General features: G+C 60.4%; 1 protein-coding gene across 1 annotated transcript; it reads left to right on the plus strand.

The window, feature by feature from the left end:
- The first annotated feature begins 758 nt into the window (after positions 1-758).
- STX1A (syntaxin 1A) lies at positions 759-17,552 on the plus strand. Its single transcript, XM_039243469.1, has 10 exons — positions 759-810; positions 8,886-8,963; positions 9,292-9,391; positions 12,008-12,082; positions 12,764-12,837; positions 12,939-13,047; positions 13,141-13,214; positions 13,964-14,101; positions 15,741-15,851; positions 16,138-17,552. The coding sequence occupies exons 1-10, from the start codon at positions 781-783 to the stop codon at positions 16,213-16,215; spliced, it is 867 nt and encodes a 288-aa protein (XP_039099400.1). The 5' UTR covers positions 759-780; the 3' UTR covers positions 16,216-17,552.
- Positions 17,553-18,137: the final 585 nt, after the last annotated feature.

Raw genomic sequence — 18,137 nt, forward strand, 5'->3', positions numbered from 1 at the left:
CAGAAAAGGAGCATCTGCTACTGACTAGCCCCCATCCGCCACCCCTCTACCTACAGCTAAGATCTTTCCGTTAGTGCCAGAGTGAGCTGGGCCCCAGGCTTAGCTGCCCCCTCCCCCACCCGGCTTCTATATAGGAAATAGGATCTCAGGGGTGGGGAAGCAGGCTTTCACTTAGATTTCCTTTGCCCAAAGACAGGGTTCCTGAATGTGCTGAGAGAGGAAACAAGGAAAAGAGATGGACACCCAGCATCAGACCAGTGAACTGAGAATTCCCGGGGAAGGAGGGGCCAGAGCCAGAGTCTGGATGAAGTGTTGGGGGAAAGTGGGAAGGGCAGGGGCCCAGAGGCTGGAACTCCGGAGGAGGTTTAAGGCTGGAGGAGGTTTTCGGAGGGGAGTGCTAAAGGTTCCAAGACCATAAAATCGAGGGGTTTTCAACCTCCAGCAAATCCCCAGGGAGGTGGGGTGAAGCTCCAGGGTCCAGAACGACGGCTGGGCTGCTGAGCCGATGAGCCCAGGGAGGGGTGTGGTAGGAGAGGAATCCCTGGGATCCCATCCCAGGCAGGGATCACGCGGCGTGGGGAACGCAGGTGAAAGAGATCCCGGGGCTCCGAGCCCAAGGCGCGGGGCGTGGGCCGGCGACTGGGCGGGGCGGGGCTGGGGGCTGGGCCGGGGTCCCGGGGGCCGGGGCGGGGCCGGGCTGGCGCTGCGCAGCCGCGGGGCGGCCGCCGCGCATGCGGGGCTCACACGGCTGCAGCCGGCGCCGCTGCCACTCCCGGGAGCATGAAGGACCGAACCCAGGAGCTCCGCACGGTGAGTCCGGCCCCCGCGCGTCGCCGCTCGCCGCCCGCGCCCCGCGCGCCGGCCGCTCCCCGCCCGGCCTCGGCGGCCACCCGGCGACAGCCCCCGCGTCCCCGACCAGGCGGGAAGGAGAGGTGCGGAGCCGAGGACCGCGACCCCCCTCCGGGTCCCGCCCCTCGGACCCACTCGGGGTCACGGGCTCGCGTGAGCTCGGCGCCGTGGGTCCGCGGACTGGCGGCCGGAGCCCGGGAGCCCGGGTAAACTTTTCGGCGCCCCCTTGTTTTGGGGGGTCGGAGGGCTATTATCGGATACCGGCAGCGGGACAGAGGGCTGACCTCTCCCGTAGCCAGCAGAGCACGTCCCGTCTCTGTCCCCACGCTGTGCCTCATCACTGACCCTCCTGTCCCCCGCACTGGTGGGGACAGACGGCGGGACCGCAGCGGGAAGGGGCCGGGGGCGGTCCCCTGCCCAGAGCCCAGCTGCGGGGCGCTGCGGAAACCGCGCCGCCGGGTGGGGCTGGGCTCTTCGGGCGGGCGCTGTCCCGCGGGCCGCCCCCGTCACCTGTAGCTCTCCCATCACCTGTGGCTCCCCACCCCGGTCGCGCTCGGGGTCTGCTGCCCGCCCAGGTCTCAGAGGAGTCAGATTCGCCCCCCTCCCCCTGTCCACCTTCCTGGCCTCGGGGCAGCCCCGACCCTTGGCGGTGTTTTCAGACCCTTCCTGCGTTCCTGGTCCGATTCCAACCTGAACCTATTTTTCCACCTGTGTCTCGAGGGCCCCCGGGGTGTGGCTCCTGGGGCGGGGTTTGGGGGGAGTAAGAGGATGCGTAAAGGTTCTGACCGGAGCCCACCCTTTCCCAGCCCTGACCCAGACCCCTGCCGCCTGTTTCTCATTCACCCCCCTCCCTGGTCTCCCCTGGCTGCTGACGTTTACCAGGGCATTCTCACCTTTGCCCTTAGAGATGGCAAGCCTGGGGGGCGGTGAGAGCAGTGAGGGAAATGAAGCCTGCCTGTGGGGAGGGGGTCATCAGGGGACTCTAGACCAGGCTGACCCTTGTCTGATCCCCTAGTTGACCACCGTGCTTCCCGCACCGCTGATCTGGGGGGGCGGGGTCGCTCGGAACCCTCCCCCTGTTGCCCCACCTGGAGTCAGAGACATAGATCCTCTCATATGGAAAGTTTCATGTGTGCTTTGGGCTTTTGATCCCATGGCTTGACCTCTCTGTCCAGAGGCTCCCCGCATTTGCGCCCCATCTCCCCCATTATACCAGTCTGGTCTCGTGGGCAGCGCGGAGCTGAGCCCCGCACCGTCCTGCCTCCATCTCCCCCTTGCTCTGGCTACCGGCCCCACCCTCCCATCAGACCTTTTATTCCTGGCCAAGTGCCCGGGCCCTAGGGTAAACCCCATGAGGTTTCAAAGGAAGAAGATGGTCCCTCATGTCATATATGATGTCTAAACACTTCCCCCGCCAGCCCTTGCGGTTGCCCTCAAGCTTCCTGTGCTGCGTTGAGTCAGAGAGAATGTTATCTTGGCGATGTATCCCTACGTGGTGCACTTGCTGATGCTTGGGTGCCTGGTGGGTCAGAGGAGAGTATGTGCGGGGACCAAGTGGTCAGGGAAACACAGCCCCTTGCATGTGACAGGATCTCCGGCTCATCAGCCTTCATCCCCTCTGATAAAGGGGGAAACTGAGGCACAAGACAGCAATGGCAAGTCTGGTAGTCCAAAAGGGATGGTAGAAAGGGGCTTTGGCCAGTCCCGAAGATAGTCAGACGTAGGCCTGGCTGGGCTTGAGGGACTATCAGGAGAGCCAGGGTTGTAGGGAGCTTGAATCCAGGTCTTTTGCTCCCGTGTGTGTCTCTGTGACCCCTCACCCCCACCCCACACACATATACATAAACACTAGCCAGCGTGGTCTCCTAGAGGGTGACGCCTGGCTTCTCCGTGAAGGGAGGGGGGCTCCCTCTCTAGACCCCACCCCTCAGACATTCAGAACCCATGGAGGCTTGCTGTATCCATTGCTGGGTGGCTCTGCCCGATGTTTTGGTTTCTCACAGCCTCCAGGAGCCTGCACTGGGTGGGGTGGAACTGTTAGTCTGTGGGGGGCTATTATTTCCCACAAGTCCCCCTCTGGGCCTTGGGTTCCCATCTATATAGCGGAGATAAGACACCTAGAACCCAGTTTCTCAGGGCAAGGGGTAGTCACAGGTCTCCTGAGTCGGACACCATATTTCGGGGAGACCTTGAACCCCAGGAGTCAGCATTTTCAGATCAGAATCCCCAGGAACCAAGAGGCCAGCACTGGCTGGGCTGGACAGAGGTGGTGCTTGGGACAGCGACTTGAACCACCGCCAGCCCTCCCTCCCTCCTCCTCCCCCCTCCCTCCCCACCCAACGCCACCACATTTGGAAGGAAGGCAAAGGGAGCTTATTTATAAAAGTCACACTTGGGGAAGGAGCTGGCGCATTTCCTCCGCGCTCTGCAGGCCAGGCCCAGCCCTCCAGCCTTCTCCACTCCCATCTCCATGCGGCTGATCCTCCAGTCCTGCAGACAGAGCGGGGGTTGGGTGGGCATGGGGGGGATTGTTGGGGGCCCTCAGGGATCAAAAGGGCAACCCAGGGGCCTAAGAGGGGCAAGGACTAGCCCAGGGTCACCCAGCCAGAGCGACCTGGGGCAAGGAGTCCCCGGGCGGCCCCACCTGGCACATGGCTTCCTCCTTTCCCTGATTCAGAAGCCTCCCTAGTTTTCTGAGAACTAGAAGTTCTCAGACCTACCCCTGGGCCCAGAGCAGTGCTTATCTTTGTACTGAGCCGTGCACGGCACAGGAGGCCTGCTGCAGGAGCCGGAGGATAGAGGCGAGGGAGTGTTGGGGCCACCAGACCCTGGAAGGAGAGAACTTGGGGTGGTCCGGAAAGAGGAGTTGGATTTAAATGTGGTGAGGGAAGGTGGCCCGAAAGCAGAGACCCGCGTGAGGCAGAGAGGTTGGAATGCCCAACCCAGAGAGACTGGTAGGTGGTGTGGCGCCTGCTCACGGGCGCAGCAGGGGCAGGCCCGGCTGGGGAAGCCTGGTGTGCCCCTCTGCCCCCCAGGCCCCCTTCTCTCTCTTCATTGCTGGGAGGAGACAGGGTGTCCTGGGCAACACCAGGCAGGTTCTTGCCTTAACCTCTGTGTGCCCATTTCACAGTGGGATCCGCCTTTCAGACTGGAAGAAATGGGGATATAAGAATAGGCCTCCTTCCTTCCCCTGACCTCCTTGGGGTGCAACGAATTTGGGCACATTTTCATCTGGGGTGCAGCTGCAATAACTATCTACTCCAACCTCCCCTTTCACATATTGGAAAACTGAGGTCTGGAAGGGGCCAGGGCATTATCCAAGGTCACACCATGTTGGAGGGGGCCAGGCAGAGGCCAGCTCACTTTCTGGGGCTGCCCTGGGGCCCTACTAAGGGGCAGGAATCTGATGAAGGGCACACACAGGATGCAGAGAGGGGGAAGGGATCAGATGGGGGAGACCTTCTTTGCTGGAAACGAAGCTTGGCCTCACATACCCCTGACTCAGCTCTGGGTCTCTCTGCTCTGGTGATACTGACTTTGATTCCTCATTAAAAAGGGGGAGGGGGGAATAGCCCTCAAGGCAGACACCAGCAACTCCTGCTCAGAAGGAATGAATCAGCCTGACTGGCTGGCCTCCCGCCCTCCATCCCTGGGGACAGGCCTGGAGGCTGCGTGGCCTCCAAGCCTCTGGGAGGAATCACACTTTTGTTTCCAGGAAGGTATCGTGGAATCCTGAAGCCTCTGCCGGGAGAGACCACCAGGGCTGAAGGTCAGGGGCTTCTCACAAGTGTGGCTTTCATTCCATGAGGCCAGAGCCTATCAGAGAGGAGGAAAACCAGATCAGTGGTTCTCAACTCTGGGGGGGAGGGGGGAGCTTTTTAAAAACAGCCTCATCAGCCCCACCCCCCGAAACTCCAGTCTCTCTGGGATAGAGCCCTGGAAACTGGAGGGGTTTTTTAAGCCCTCAAGGGATTATGGTCCTGGAACAGTGTTGAGAACCACGGAGGAGAGATGAACACAAAAACATCATGACAAGTCAAATGTTGGCTGGATGGGAGAAGAAAAGGAAGGATGTGGATGTATCCCGGTTGCTGATTTGAGGGATCCTTGGGAATGGGGGCTCAGGAGAAAGAGGTGGAACTTTGTTTGGGCCGGGTGACAGGAGGGGTGCATCTTATTGATGCCTGCGTGGGTTTTCCCTAAAGATGTTTGCAGCTTCAAGCTTGTGACCACCCAAGGCTCCAGCTGCCACCTCAAGTCCCCAGTCCAGTCCAGCCCTCTTTCTGGAGCTGTGGCCGTCACTCACAGAAGGCTGGCAGATTTCTAAGGGAGCGGGAGCACTCATGGTTCAAAACTATCTGAGTGGCCCTGTGTGCATGTAGATGGCCACCCTGACCATCCCGGACACTAGGAGATGGCACACCAGCCTAGTTCCTACTTCCTTTTGGGTCAGGAGTGTGTCTGGGTTTGGGGCTTGTCATTTACTCAGTGTTCCATGAGACCTGACTGGGCTTAGTTAACCTGGAGGATGTTTCTAGAAAGGTGCCATAGGGCACCGGCCTAGACATGGATGAGGTTGCAAGGGACAACAAAGTCATGAGCCATCAGATTCTCACAAAGTGGAATAAGGATCTGAACAAATGAAGACACGAAGCAGAAAAAAAGTCCTTCACTTGAGCCTAAAATCCAACCAAGTAGACAGTGGTGGGAAAGGACTTGGGACTTTCTTGGGCAGGAAGCGCTATATGGTCACTGACTGATACGATCATATATCATATATGATACTGATTGCATTAACAGAGGTAGATGATGTAAAAAGAGGGAGAGGATGGGTCAGCTCTTTGGTACCACTCAGACCACCATCAGCAGCAGATTCAGTTTGTATCATGTGCTACAGGAAAAGATAGAGGCTGAACCAAGCAAGTCTGGGGCAAGGGCTGTGACTTAGGGCCCTGAGAAGGATCTGAGGGGCAGGGAATGGCCAATATGAGAAGAAAAATCTAGGGAAGATGTGGATGCTATTTTCAGATCTCTGGCAAGTCTATCCCAAGGAGAGGGCATCAACAGGTTCTTTATGGCCTAGGACGAAACTACACAGGAAAGGGACAATTGGGGCAGCCGAAGATGGGCAGAGCTGCCCCGGGAAAGGTAGTGAGCTCGCCATCACAAGAGGTGTGCAAGCTGAGGCCATGGTGATTTTTCAGGTCCCTCAAGGCCTGAGAGTCTGTGGTTGTGGTTCCAGTAGAGAAGTAAATAGTATGTGGGGAAGCAGAGGAGCAAGATGCTGACCCCGGGAGCTGGGGAAGGCTTCTGGAAGGAGGCAGCATCCAAGGATGAGGAGAATGAATGTCAGCTTCATGGAATCGGCATTCCAGGCAGAGGGAATTGCCGTGGGGAAAAGGGAGGACAGTTAGGTGGGCCGTAGAAGCAGAGAAATGGTTATAGGTGGGGCATGCTGGGTCCAGTTTCAGGCTGCAGCAGTGAGGTGACAAGGGGCAGTAGGCGAAAAGTCCTGGGGAGGAAGAAGTGCGAAGACCCAGTAAGGAAGGGCTCCCCATGGAGAATCCCCTTAGGGTTTTGCCTGGAGCCACCGCTGGTGTGACCAAGGCTGGGAAGTCAGGCCCTAAACCCTCCAACTAGCTTTGGGGCTAATCTGAATGCCACCTTCAGGGTAGTTCCCATCCTGGGGGCCCCCGTGAGGCCCCGGCCCCAGGTATCCCCTTCCTCAGCTCTGCCCTCATTGATGGAGGGTCTGGAGGAGAGCGTGGGATTCTTTCCTGCCAACCCTGTGCTGGAGGAACTGCCTGAGTCCAGACTTCTTCAGTCCTCTGGGGAGACCGTGGAGGGAGCAGGTCAGAGCTCCTGGATGCCTGGAAAAGATATGGCCTCATTTTACAGATGAGCAAGCTGAGGCCCTGGGAGAGCCACCAGCCCAGATCCCAGGGGTCTCTGGCATTGACTCTCATCCTTGGAAACTCTGATGCCCTCCCTTGTCTTTGGCCCCAGCCGGTCATTACTCTTTCTGGGAGGGGAGCTGGAAAATTGTCCTTCTGTCCTTTCCTGTCAACCCCTGTCTCTCTCGACACCAGAACAGAGAGGGCAGGGCGCTGAGTGGCAGGGACTCCTAGGACCATCTACCAAGCTGGCAGGCTGCCCTGGAGGGGGACCTAGGCTCCTCCAGCCTGCACTCTGCCTCAGTTTCCCTAGGGAGTGCTCCTCCAGCTTAGCTCCGGGGCCTGGCAAGGTCCAAAAGTATAGAAATGGCTCCTAGATTTTCTTTGTCTATAGGTGGGCTCGGTTGGGGGGAGGGGGCCACCTGGTAGCAGCCACAGACACTTGTGGGAGCGAGGATTTATTTTAGCTGCTGGGGGAGGAGGTGTGATCTCTTGATGAGAGGGGCCTGTCAGAGCCGCCTCCAGGAAGCTCCCAACCAACCCCCTCTCCTGGTGGGGCCCGCTCCGGTTGGGCAGTGGGACCCCAAGAACCCCCCCTCCTCCGCGCATAGCACTTTACAGAACGTGCTGCGCCTTCCCCCCATGTCTCCGCCCTCTGTCCCTGCAGCCAGGGGTCACTGTCTGCGCTGCATACAGGAGCAGACTGACCCGGCGGGCTCAGTCAGCCGCCGGGTGCACTGGGCGCAGAACCTATGTCCCTCCCCAGCAGGCTAGCTGGGCCCAGCCCTCGGGGTCCCTCAGCTTTACCGACCCTCGACCTCCACCTGCCCCTATCCTTGGCTCTGACCCTGAAGTAAGAGAGATGGAGGTGAAGGCCAGTGCTGAGCCAGCTCATGCCTGTCCCTTGGAGTGCTACGAAACGAGAAGGTGTGACCAAGCCTGAGCGCCCCAGTCCAAGGTGGGGTCGGTCCTGCCCTGGGTATCCTGGCTTTGGCTGTGGGGACGGACTTGCCCTCGCCAGCTGAGCTGGCCGTCCCTGGTGACTGCAGGTGCACAAGGCGGACAGGAATGAGCATGGCCAGTGCACTGGGAAATCAGAGGGGTAATTACCCTGCCCCACGGTGGGGGGGGATGCTTTCCTATGGCTGTTCTTGGGGGGTAGGGAGGGCCTGCACCTGTAGCTGAGGCCTAGGGCAGGCCCTGAGCGAAGGGACATGACTGGGCTTGCCAGCCCCACCTCTGGGCCTGGAAGGAAAGAGGATCGAGGTCCGATGTGAAGAATGACAAGAGGGGCTCCCGGGTGACTCAGCTGGTTAAGCATCTGACTGCAGCTCGGGTGTCATGATCTCACAGTTCAAGGGTTTGAGCCCCCTGCCGGGCTCTCTGCTGTCAGTGTGAGCCCGCTTTGGGTCCTCTGTCTCCCTCTCTCTCTGTCCCTCCTCCACTTGCGTTCTCCCTCTCTCTCAAAAATAAACATTAAAAAAAATTTTTTTTAATTAATAAAAAACAACTGACAGGGAGAGAACAGAGTTTGCAGAGCCCCGTGCAGGCAGTAACCCTCTGGCGTGCCTGAGGTGCTCTGGATGGCCGTTTCTGAGCCCTCCTACCTTTTTGGAGGCACGTGTTGGTGGCACGTGGCCGCCCCTTCCCAGGTACCCCCAAGAAAGGGAACTTGGGAACTTTGGGCCCCATCTTAATTAAAACCTCAGGCTCAGAAAGTAGAGAAGAATGGCTTCCAGGCAGCCTGTCTCAGGCCAGGTCTGTGGCTTGGGGCCCCTGGCCAGGGGACCAAGCCTTCCCAGCTGTGCCCTAGGGTGAGGGGCATATGGGGAGGACCCCAGTCCTGTGGGGAAAGAGCAGGCAGCTGGGCAGAGGAAGGAGTCCCCGGCCTAGAAATGGAGACCTGGTCCTGTCACCAACTTGACAGGCAAGGCCTCTCTCCTTCTGCCCGGTCCCCAGGGGTCCTCCAGGCCTCACTGTGCCTGGGAGCTGAGGGCACAGCCGGACCTCGTCCCTAGGACAGTGACCCAGGCCCTGGAGCCGAGCTGCTGAGTATAGATGTGGGGCAGCTTGTGGCCCTGGGTGCAGCGGGCCCCAGTGGGCCTACCACAGGTCTGCTCATGTGTCCACACCCCTGTGCAGGCCAAGGACAGCGATGATGATGACGATGTCACTGTCACCGTGGACCGAGATGGCTTCATGGATGAGTTCTTTGAACAGGTGGGAGCCAGCACACCCCACCTCCTCACATACACTGGCAGACCTTGGGGGGGCCCACATCTGTCCTCTGAGCCAGGCCCAGGGTTCTCACACCAAATAACAGACCTATTCTGAGGGAGAATAGACTGAAGCTCAGAGGGGAGCAAAGTTTAGGAATGGACTGGGCCACTCTCCCCATCCCATTCTAGAAGGATATTTGGAGACCCCCCCCCCACCTGAAGCCTGCTCCTGCCGCTCCCCAAACCTGACCTCCAGCCCCAGTTTGGGCCGGCCCCAGGTCTGTGAGCCCCCACCCTGGGTCTCCCCCTGACTGGCCGGCCTGGCGCAGGTGGAGGAGATCCGTGGCTTCATTGACAAGATCTCAGAGAACGTGGAGGAGGTGAAGCGGAAGCACAGTGCCATCCTGGCCTCCCCCAACCCTGACGAGAGTGAGTGTGCATGAGATGGGGGGGTGGGGGGTTTGGGGCCTCCAGGGAGGCGCAGCTGCCGGGGAGGGGCTCCCGGAGCCCCAGCACCCTCACTCCTGGCTGGCCAGGGGTACCTGGGCGTGGCCAGGATGGGGCGGGCCCCATGGAAAGCGTCAGGAAACACAGCTGGCCCAGGCACTGGGGGACTCAGTGCCTGGGGTTCCCTCGGACTTGTGCGGAGTGCGGCTGCTGTCCTTGGGCCTGGGCGGCATCTGGCGCCAGCTCCCCCTGCCATCCAGGTAAGCTGGGTAGGTGGGTGCTGCCCAGCTCCACAGGAAGCCTCTCCGCCCAGCCCCTCCCTTTTCCGAGCGTCCCAGGGGAGCAGATGGCAATGCCGAGGCTCAGCTCCGTGGGAGGGCAAGCCGGCCGAACGGGAGGAGCTTCCGGAAAGAGCTGGCAGCCACTGGTACCCCGGAGCCAGGCGTTATCGGGATTCCAGGAAGTCACCTTTCTCCCTCTGCACAGGGAGCCTCTGTGTGTCTGCATTCCACTCTGTCCCCAGATAGGTCCCCTGGCCCTGCTGTCACAGTTCTGGGGGCGGGGAGGGAGGTATTGATCACCGTCCCCTCAGCCCCAGGGAGTCAGTGACAGGGCTGGGGTCCAGGTGTGCGACCTGGCCAGTGGACTGTGCGTACGTGCACACAGCTTCTGCTTGCTCATCTCCTCCCTCACCTCGCCGACCCCTTTGGAAGGCGCCGGCCCATGGGGCCCCAAGAGTGCAAAGGGGAGGGTCCCACCCCTGGTTGGGCCAGGCGAAGTGCTCAGGGCTGGATTTGTGTCTTCTCCAGCAGTATCTCCCCATCCATAGCCCCTCGGCCCTGGGTCCCCTGGCATCCTTGAGCCCCCACAAGAAATCTCTCCACGCCCCAAAGTGTGGTTGAACCTGAGACCAGTGCCAGGCCCTGAGGAAGGCTGGGAGCCGGGAGACCAAGCTGGGAATGGGTGGGAAGCAGAGAGGGGCACACATTGAGTGTGGCCGTCGTGTATCGGCCCTCCCCTCAGCGGTCTGTCTGGGAAGACAGCATGGTATGTCTTAGTGTGCATGTGTGTCTGAGTCAGGTGTGTGCCCCCGTGTGGGCTCCTGCTGAGGAGAGAGGGGGCTGACTGTGGAACAGTACTCGAACGAGCTGGGGCACTGGCCTGTCACCTGCTGGAAGACAGGCAGAGCATGGGGCGACGGAGGTGCCAGTCTGTTTCTCTTGCCACCTTCCACACAAGGTCGCCCCAAGTCATACAGTCGGTAGCGACCAACTGAGAATTACCACTGTGAGCAGGGCAGGCAGGAGTGGCCAGCAGTCACTGATGTGGGCTCCCAGGCCGTGCCTCACAGGGAGGGGGCTCCTTGTCGGGCAGAAGGCATGGTTAACAAGGAGTCACTGGGAGAGATGGCAGCGAGTGGGGGGCCTTCCCCCGGCCGAGGCTTGCTCTGCCTCCCCTGGGCGCTGCCATCCGGGCCGGGCTATTTTGGGTCTGAGCAAAAGCGGCTGAGACATCAGAGCAGCTGGTAACGTAGTTTCCTTTGTTTGTACGAACGAGGTGCCCTCCTCCACTCCCCGAAGCCCCCCACTTCGTTATCCACTTGGTAGGTACCTCCCCCATCAACCACTATAAATGCCCCTCCTGACCCCTTATAGGAGAAGGCCCAGCCCCAGAGGAAAGCAGCCATTGGATAAGAAAGGCTCAGCCAGGAGCTCAGTCCTGGTTTTCTCTAGGAAGTAGAGCCCTGGGGTTGCCCTGCGGTTGGGGGCCAGGGCTCCAACCCTCACCCCATAGGGAAGCAGCCCCCTTGCCTCCCTGGGGGTGGGACAAGCCGAGTACCCCCATGGCCTCTGCCAGCTTTAGAGGTGGCTCCAGTTGGAACAAGGGCCCGAAAAACACTAGGTCATGGCCTTTCCCCAACTTCGCCCTCATAGGCCCAGCCACCTGCTGCTTCACAGCCAACTGTGTGCCAGGGGCCACACCTCTTTGAAGCACTTCCCCATCAGCTCCCATCCAGGCCAGGTGCCTCACGCCCCTGTCCACCCACTGGGCTCAGCACCTAGGAAGAGGGGGACTCTTGAGTAGAACAAGGTCTGCCCCACCCCGGGTGCTTGATTCCACCGCCACCGCCCCCCACTCCAGCCCCCAGCTCTGTCACCCTATTGGCTGGATGCTTTCCCCCTCCCCCACCAGAGCTACCAGGTAACTCTAGGTAAGCCTGCACCCCCTACCTTCTACTCAGGCAGGCATCAAGTAACTGCTCCCCAGTGCCAACTCCAGCACTGCCAGCTGCTCCACAATGATTTCTGCCTTAAATTTAGACCCATCTGCTATCTGCGGGGGGTGGGAGAGCCAGCACAGGAGGAAGGGAGGCTCCTTGGAAGACAGCACCGGAGGGAGAGAGGCTATAGCTGCTGTGGCCCTGGCCCAGGATCGGAGGGGCAGGCAGAGCGTTGGCCAGGGGAAGGGGGAAGACCCGGGCCCCAGGGTCTGCCCAGAGACCCCCACTGGGCCCGCCCTATGCCAGAGGCTGGGGCTGAATGGCAGGCAGCAGGGGAACCCCCAGGTGTCTACCCTGTACCCCTTCTGCCTCCCCAGAGACGAAGGAGGAGCTGGAGGAGCTCATGTCTGACATAAAGAAGACAGCAAACAAAGTTCGCTCCAAGTTAAAGAGTGAGTGTGGGTTCCAGCCATTGTTTGGGAGGTGGGGGGCCCTCCGGGCCTGCTTTCTCTGTGTAGCGATGGGGTTTCACTAACTCTGAAGGATACATTGGATCTTGCTTTCCTTTATGAGGATGCCACCATGTGCCCATTCCCTCAACTGCTGCCCGGCAAGGCTTGTTTGTGCCAGGCTCCAGGCTGGGCCTGGGGACATAGATGCCCGAGGCTTCATTGAGGGAGTGCCCCCCTCTGAGCTTTGTCCCCCATGCGGCCCACACCACAGATGGCCCACCCCACAAATGCACAGGACCAGGGGCCTTGAGCTGTGCCGGGTGTGGCCGCTAGGCCCTCCCCACTCTGGGCATAGCCCCTTGTTGGGCACACAGGCTTCCTGAGCAGGAGGCAGGTTAGGCCTGGGCCACCAGGCCTAGCACATAGTGGGCATTCACACACAGCGTGGCGTGCCCTTGAGGCCTCACAAATGGGCACGCATGTGTGTACACACTGAAGCAAGCAGCATGCCTAGATGGGCCTTTGTTGGCCCCCGATCTGTCCGCAGCTCCCTCTTCCTCTGCTTCCCATGTGACCCCCCTCCCAGACCCCAGGAGACCCTCCCTAGGGGAGGTCCTGAGCCAGATCCTGGGCAGTGGTGAGGGAGACAAGTTATGGCGCAGCAGCCATTCATTCCCCCAGGCATCGAGCAGAGCATTGAGCAGGAGGAAGGCCTCAACCGCTCATCCGCCGACCTGAGGATCCGAAAGACACAGGTGCTGCCGATGGGCCTCTGGGGTGGGAAGGTGGGCGCCTGGGGCTCTGGTGCTTGGTGGGGCCGGGCCTGACACCAGCACCCCCACCTCGGATCCCTCAGCACTCCACGCTGTCCCGCAAGTTCGTGGAGGTCATGTCCGAGTACAATGCCACGCAGTCTGACTACCGCGAGCGCTGCAAGGGCCGCATCCAGAGGCAGCTGGAGATCAGTGAGCTGGCGGGGCCGGGGGTGGAGGGGCGGGGCCAGGGCTGCCACTGATCTCTGCGAGGTGTGCAGGGCTCAGTGTGACCCCTACTCGCAGCCGGCCGGACCACGACCAGTGAGGAGCTGGAAGACATGCTGGAGAGCGGAAACCCGGCCATCTTTGCCTCTGGGGTGAGTGTGGACCACACCCCTCCCACCAGGCCCCCAGGTGTGCTGGGACAGGGCAGCATTTGGACACAGCCACTTTGTGAGGCAGGTTTTAGAGAAGGCTGAGGCTCAGAGAGGAAAAGGGGCCAGGCTGAGGCCACATAAATGTTAGTGGCAGAGGTAGAATGTCTCCTGGTTCCTCCCAGTTAGGTCCACTTCCGTGCTTCTCCTGTCCATTTGCCACCAGCTAGGGGTGCCTTCCGCTGTCCTCTGGGCCTTTCTCCCTTCCTGGGGAACACGGTGCCCCTGGCCCTCTCAGGTGAAGCTTGAGCAGGGGGCTTTCTGAAGGAGGTGGCCCACAGGGTGAAAGGCAGCTTGGGGATGTGGGTTCCGGGAGGAGAAGAGGGAGGGGCAGTTACCCTCTCTGGGAGGTAGAACGGAAGGAGAGGGGGAAGGAGAAAGGTGGTTCAAGGTCTGGGTCCTTGGGGCAGCCAACTTGGGCTGTACGAGACTGGTGATAAGAGCGACCACTTATCTGGCATGGGCCAGGGTGGGTGTTGTTAGCCCCATGTTAACATGGAGAAGTCCAGCTCAGAGAAACCAGGGAACAGCTAGTCAGAACCAAGCAGGAAGTGGGAGAAAGCTGTGGCTGAAGAGGGAGCCACTGCCCATCCCAGCTGCCTTTGCCCTCGGCCAGCTGTCCTGGCCCCGGTCCCTGTCCTTGCCCCCTTCAGCAGGCCCCTGGGTCCCAGCCCGCTGCTCCCACCCCCTAGATCATCATGGACTCCAGCATCTCAAAGCAGGCTCTGAGCGAGATTGAGACGCGGCATAGTGAGATCATCAAGCTGGAGAACAGCATTCGTGAGCTGCACGACATGTTCATGGACATGGCCATGCTTGTGGAGAGTCAGGTGAGTACCAAGGGCCCTGGTGCCCTCCGCCCCCCAGCCCCCAGCAGCACCCAGGGCTGCACTAACCCCAACCCTTTTTGCCTGACACGCTGCCCTGCCTGGGAGGGACTGAGTCTCCAGGTAACTAACCACCTGCTGTTGAAACTGCCTCCCGGGCCGTGCCCACCTAAAGGACCCCGTCCCCTGCATGACTCTGCTACCAGGACCCGGTGCTGCATGGCTCTGCTTGGCCCTCCAGAACCCCAGGCCCTGCATGGCCCCACACCCAGCCTTGTCCTGTCTTATTCGTCCGCTGCTTGTCACGTGGGCACAGTGGACGGCCACTTTTCTAGGAGCCAGAAGTATAGCAGTGACCAGGACAGCGGAGGGCCTGCTTCCTGGAGCTAATGTCTGTTGGGAGAAAGGGCAGCATAAGTCAATGAAAAATGGAATGTTTTCCAGTTGTGCTAGGTGCTCAGAGGTTAGGAGGAGGCAGTGTTCTCCAACTTGAAAGTGCCCAAGAATCCCTTGGAGGGCTTGTAAGTTTGCTGGTGCCCATTTCCAGAGATTGGTAGCTCAGGGTGGGGGCCTGTAAATTTGCATTTTTTTGGAAGTATTTTTCTCTTTAGAGGGAGAGAGAATCCTGAGCAGGTTCCATGCTGTTGGCGCAGAGCCCGACATGGGGCTCGATCTCACTGTGAGATCATGACCTGAGTTGGCCGCTCAAATGACTGAGCCACCCAAGCACCCCTGAATTTGCATTTCTAACGGTTTCAAGGGGGATGCTTACGCTGCCAGTCTGAGGGCCATACTTGGGGCAACTGTAAGAGTCCCTGAGGTGGCCACTTTGGACGGGGTAGTCAGGGAAGACCTCTCTGTGGAGGTGGCATTTGAGCTCTGAAGACTTCTTGGGGTGACAGTGAAGAGCTGGCCCAGGCAGAGGGACCTGCAGCGGGACGGTCCGAGACTGGCAAGAGCAGGGCTCGTGGAGGAGGAGGCCGTGCGGCTGCAGCTCAGGGAGAGTGGAGGTGAGGCAGGGGGTGGTGCCCAACTTCTGGATTCTCTTCTAGGCTGGAGGGGGTGAAGTATGGGCGTGGTGCAGGCTGAGTTAGCAAGCAAGGAGGCCACGAGGAGGCTGCCACCGCCAGTGGCTGAGAGACCATAGCGGCACGGATGCCAGCGGGAGCAGTGGACTTGGAGAGAGCAGTCATCTGTCACAAAGCTGCTGCTGGGGGTCCTGGGCAGTGTCATGGCCAGAATGGCCTCTGGAGGCTGCGTGGGACCAGACTACAGGGCCCAGAAGGGCTATGGGAGTGGGCAGGGGGTCTTAAATATTTTACAGCTGGATGGAAGCGCTGTGCCTGCGGAGGATGGAGTGGGACACTGTCCAGACCGCCTGCTCCTGCCGTGCCCCCTCTGCCGCGCTCCAGGCCCGGCTCAGCGCCCTCTGCATGGTCCCCACGCCCCTGGCTGAGACTGCATGGCCATTTCCCTCCCCCAGGGTGGCTGCTCTGCCTGGGGTGCCTGGCCTGAGGGGCACAGGTGAGAGGCTGTACCCCATCCTCCTCCCACACACCCCTTTTCTTTGACTTCAAGGTGCTCCCCCAAAGTCCTGCCCTGAGGGGGCCCCTGCTGGAGCTCGAGTGTCCTGGCCCTGCAGGGAGAGATGATTGACAGGATCGAGTACAACGTGGAACATTCGGTGGACTATGTGGAGAGAGCCGTGTCTGACACCAAGAAGGCTGTCAAGTACCAGAGCAAGGCACGCCGGGTCAGTAGCCTCCCTCCACCCTCCCATTAGGGCCTCGGGGACCATCACAGACCCCTCCCCACTCTGCCCTGACCCCGCCTCAGAGCTGAGCAGAGCCCTCACCCTGAGGCCTCCAGCACTTGGTGCCACTGCCTCCCTAGGTACAGTCTGGGCTGCACCTTTCCCAGCCCATCTCCTACCCCAGCCCTCATTGCCCCCCCGCCCCGCCCCTTGTGTGCCTCTCCCCTCAAAGCTCTGGCCCAATCTCCTTCATCTGAGGCTGCTCCTTTCTGCTTTCCTGGTGCAGAAGAAGATCATGATCATCATCTGCTGCGTGGTCCTGGGCATCGTCATCGCCTCCACCTTCGGAGGCATCTTCGGATAGAAAGCACCAGCCACTCCACTAGGGATGGTCTGCCCTCAGGAGGCCCCCTGGCTGCTGCCGCCTTCTGGCTCGGGCCCTCCTTCCCGCCCGGTACTGCTCCTTCCTCTGCCGTAGGGCCCTCCACACCCACCCTGCCCTGAGCCGTCGTGTGCATGATCTCTGTGACCGTGTGTGTCTGTACCGAGGAGCCAGCGGGAAGCCAGGCTGGAAAACAGCCAGTGGGGTGGGGCAGGTCAGCAAGGAACAGACTCAGGCCCTGACCCAGGCCGCCTCACCCTTCCCAGGTAGCGCCACACTCCCCCCTTCCCCTGCCTCCGTGAATTCCACTCGAGCCTGGGGTCCGCCCCCTCCTGGGACCGAGGCTCGCTCTGGACCCCAACCTTGCCTCCTACTGACTGGCCCATCTGCCCTGACCTCCGTCCTCTCCAGCTGTCCCCCTAAGCTGAGCCCCCTGAGGGGTGGGGACCAGCTGGCCACATGGTGCTGCTTTTCAGGTTAAGGGAGGGGTGGCCCTGAGAGACAGCCCAGCTCTAAGCCTCTAACAGCTGACCACTGCCAGGGAGGCTCAGGGTGCTGTGGCCAGGTGGCTTCTGGCTGTGTCAAGACCAGGCTCCCTCCCCTGCCGAGGGGCAGAGTCCAGTGGGTCTTGGCTGCCTCATCCTCCCTTCCCACAATCCTGCAGCCCCAGGAGCAACCCCTTTGGGCTACGCCTCACCCCAGGTAACATTCCACGAGAGACCATCCGGTGCCTAGTTTCCAGCCACCCTTCGAGCTAGGGAGGCAGAGCAGGCCCGTCAGGTCTCTGCCCTAAGCCGAAGCCCGCACCCTGGGCCAGCCGCTCTCCCTGGCAGGCCTCAGTCAGGTCCTCAAGCCATTGTGTTGCATGTTTGGGACAGTGGTCCCTGCTCTCTTGTGCTCTGGGAAGTCAGATGTCACTTCAGGCCTGCAATCGCGTCCTGCCCTCGCTGTCCCCCATTGATGTGCCATGTGGGTGTCTGGTGTCTAGGATGCAGTATTCAGCAGCCAGCCAGGGAGGAGCGCCTCCCTCCTCCCCATCTTGGGGCTTCTCAAGTCAGAAACGTGCCCCCGCCCAAGATCCCTCTTCCTCGTTGACAGGCAAGGAGTGTGCATGCGAGTGCATGCAGTAGGGGATGGGGCCGCGTCTGTGCCCTGCCTTCCCTCAGCTCTGCTCCTGCCCAGTGACTGTGACCACTGTCCGTGCTGCCTTCTTTAACAGCAACTTCCCTCCCTCCACCCCTTCACCAAAGGTCTTGGGACAACCAGCTGCCCATTTTGTGAACTTTTTATGTAGAATAAACATTTGTATCTGTACCAGGTCTCTGGCCTAGGTTGTTTACGGTCACGAGGTCACGGCCTTAGAACCGGGGGTAAATGTGCCCAGCACTAACCGGAAAAAGGGGCTCGGAGGCAGAGGATCCCCACTTCCCTCCTCGGCCTTCAGCCTCCAGATCCTCTGGCCCCTCCACTCCTGCTTAAAGCCTGATGCCCATTCTGTCCTGAGGGCCCAGATCTGCCCCACCTTCCGCCTTCCCAGTAGCTACAAACCTGCCCTGGATTCCCATTCACTCAGCCTGCTACAGCCACCACCCCCCAAGCCCCCCGCCCTAGGGCAGGCTTGCCTGCTCTTCTGACCACTAGGAGTCGGACAGGAGACACACCCAGAGGCAACCAAGGCTGGGCAATGAGCATTTGGTGGAGCTCCGGGCCAAATGTCAGCCCAGGCCCTGGCTGAATGCCTCCTTGGGACTGGAGGACCAGAGACTGGGCGGTGGCCCCAAGACAGTGAGTCCCATAGACCCATTTCACCCCACCCATCCTTCCCTAGTGCTGGAATAGGTAAGCAGCCCGAAACTGATCTACCTGTGTTCCTCGTAGGTTAAAATAGGGTGGTTTTCACACAT

The sequence above is a fragment of the Hyaena hyaena genome, unplaced genomic scaffold (assembly GCF_003009895.1).
Source record: "Hyaena hyaena isolate Hyena2069 unplaced genomic scaffold, ASM300989v1 scaffold_228, whole genome shotgun sequence".
In the NCBI taxonomy this organism is placed as follows: domain Eukaryota; kingdom Metazoa; phylum Chordata; class Mammalia; order Carnivora; family Hyaenidae; genus Hyaena; species Hyaena hyaena.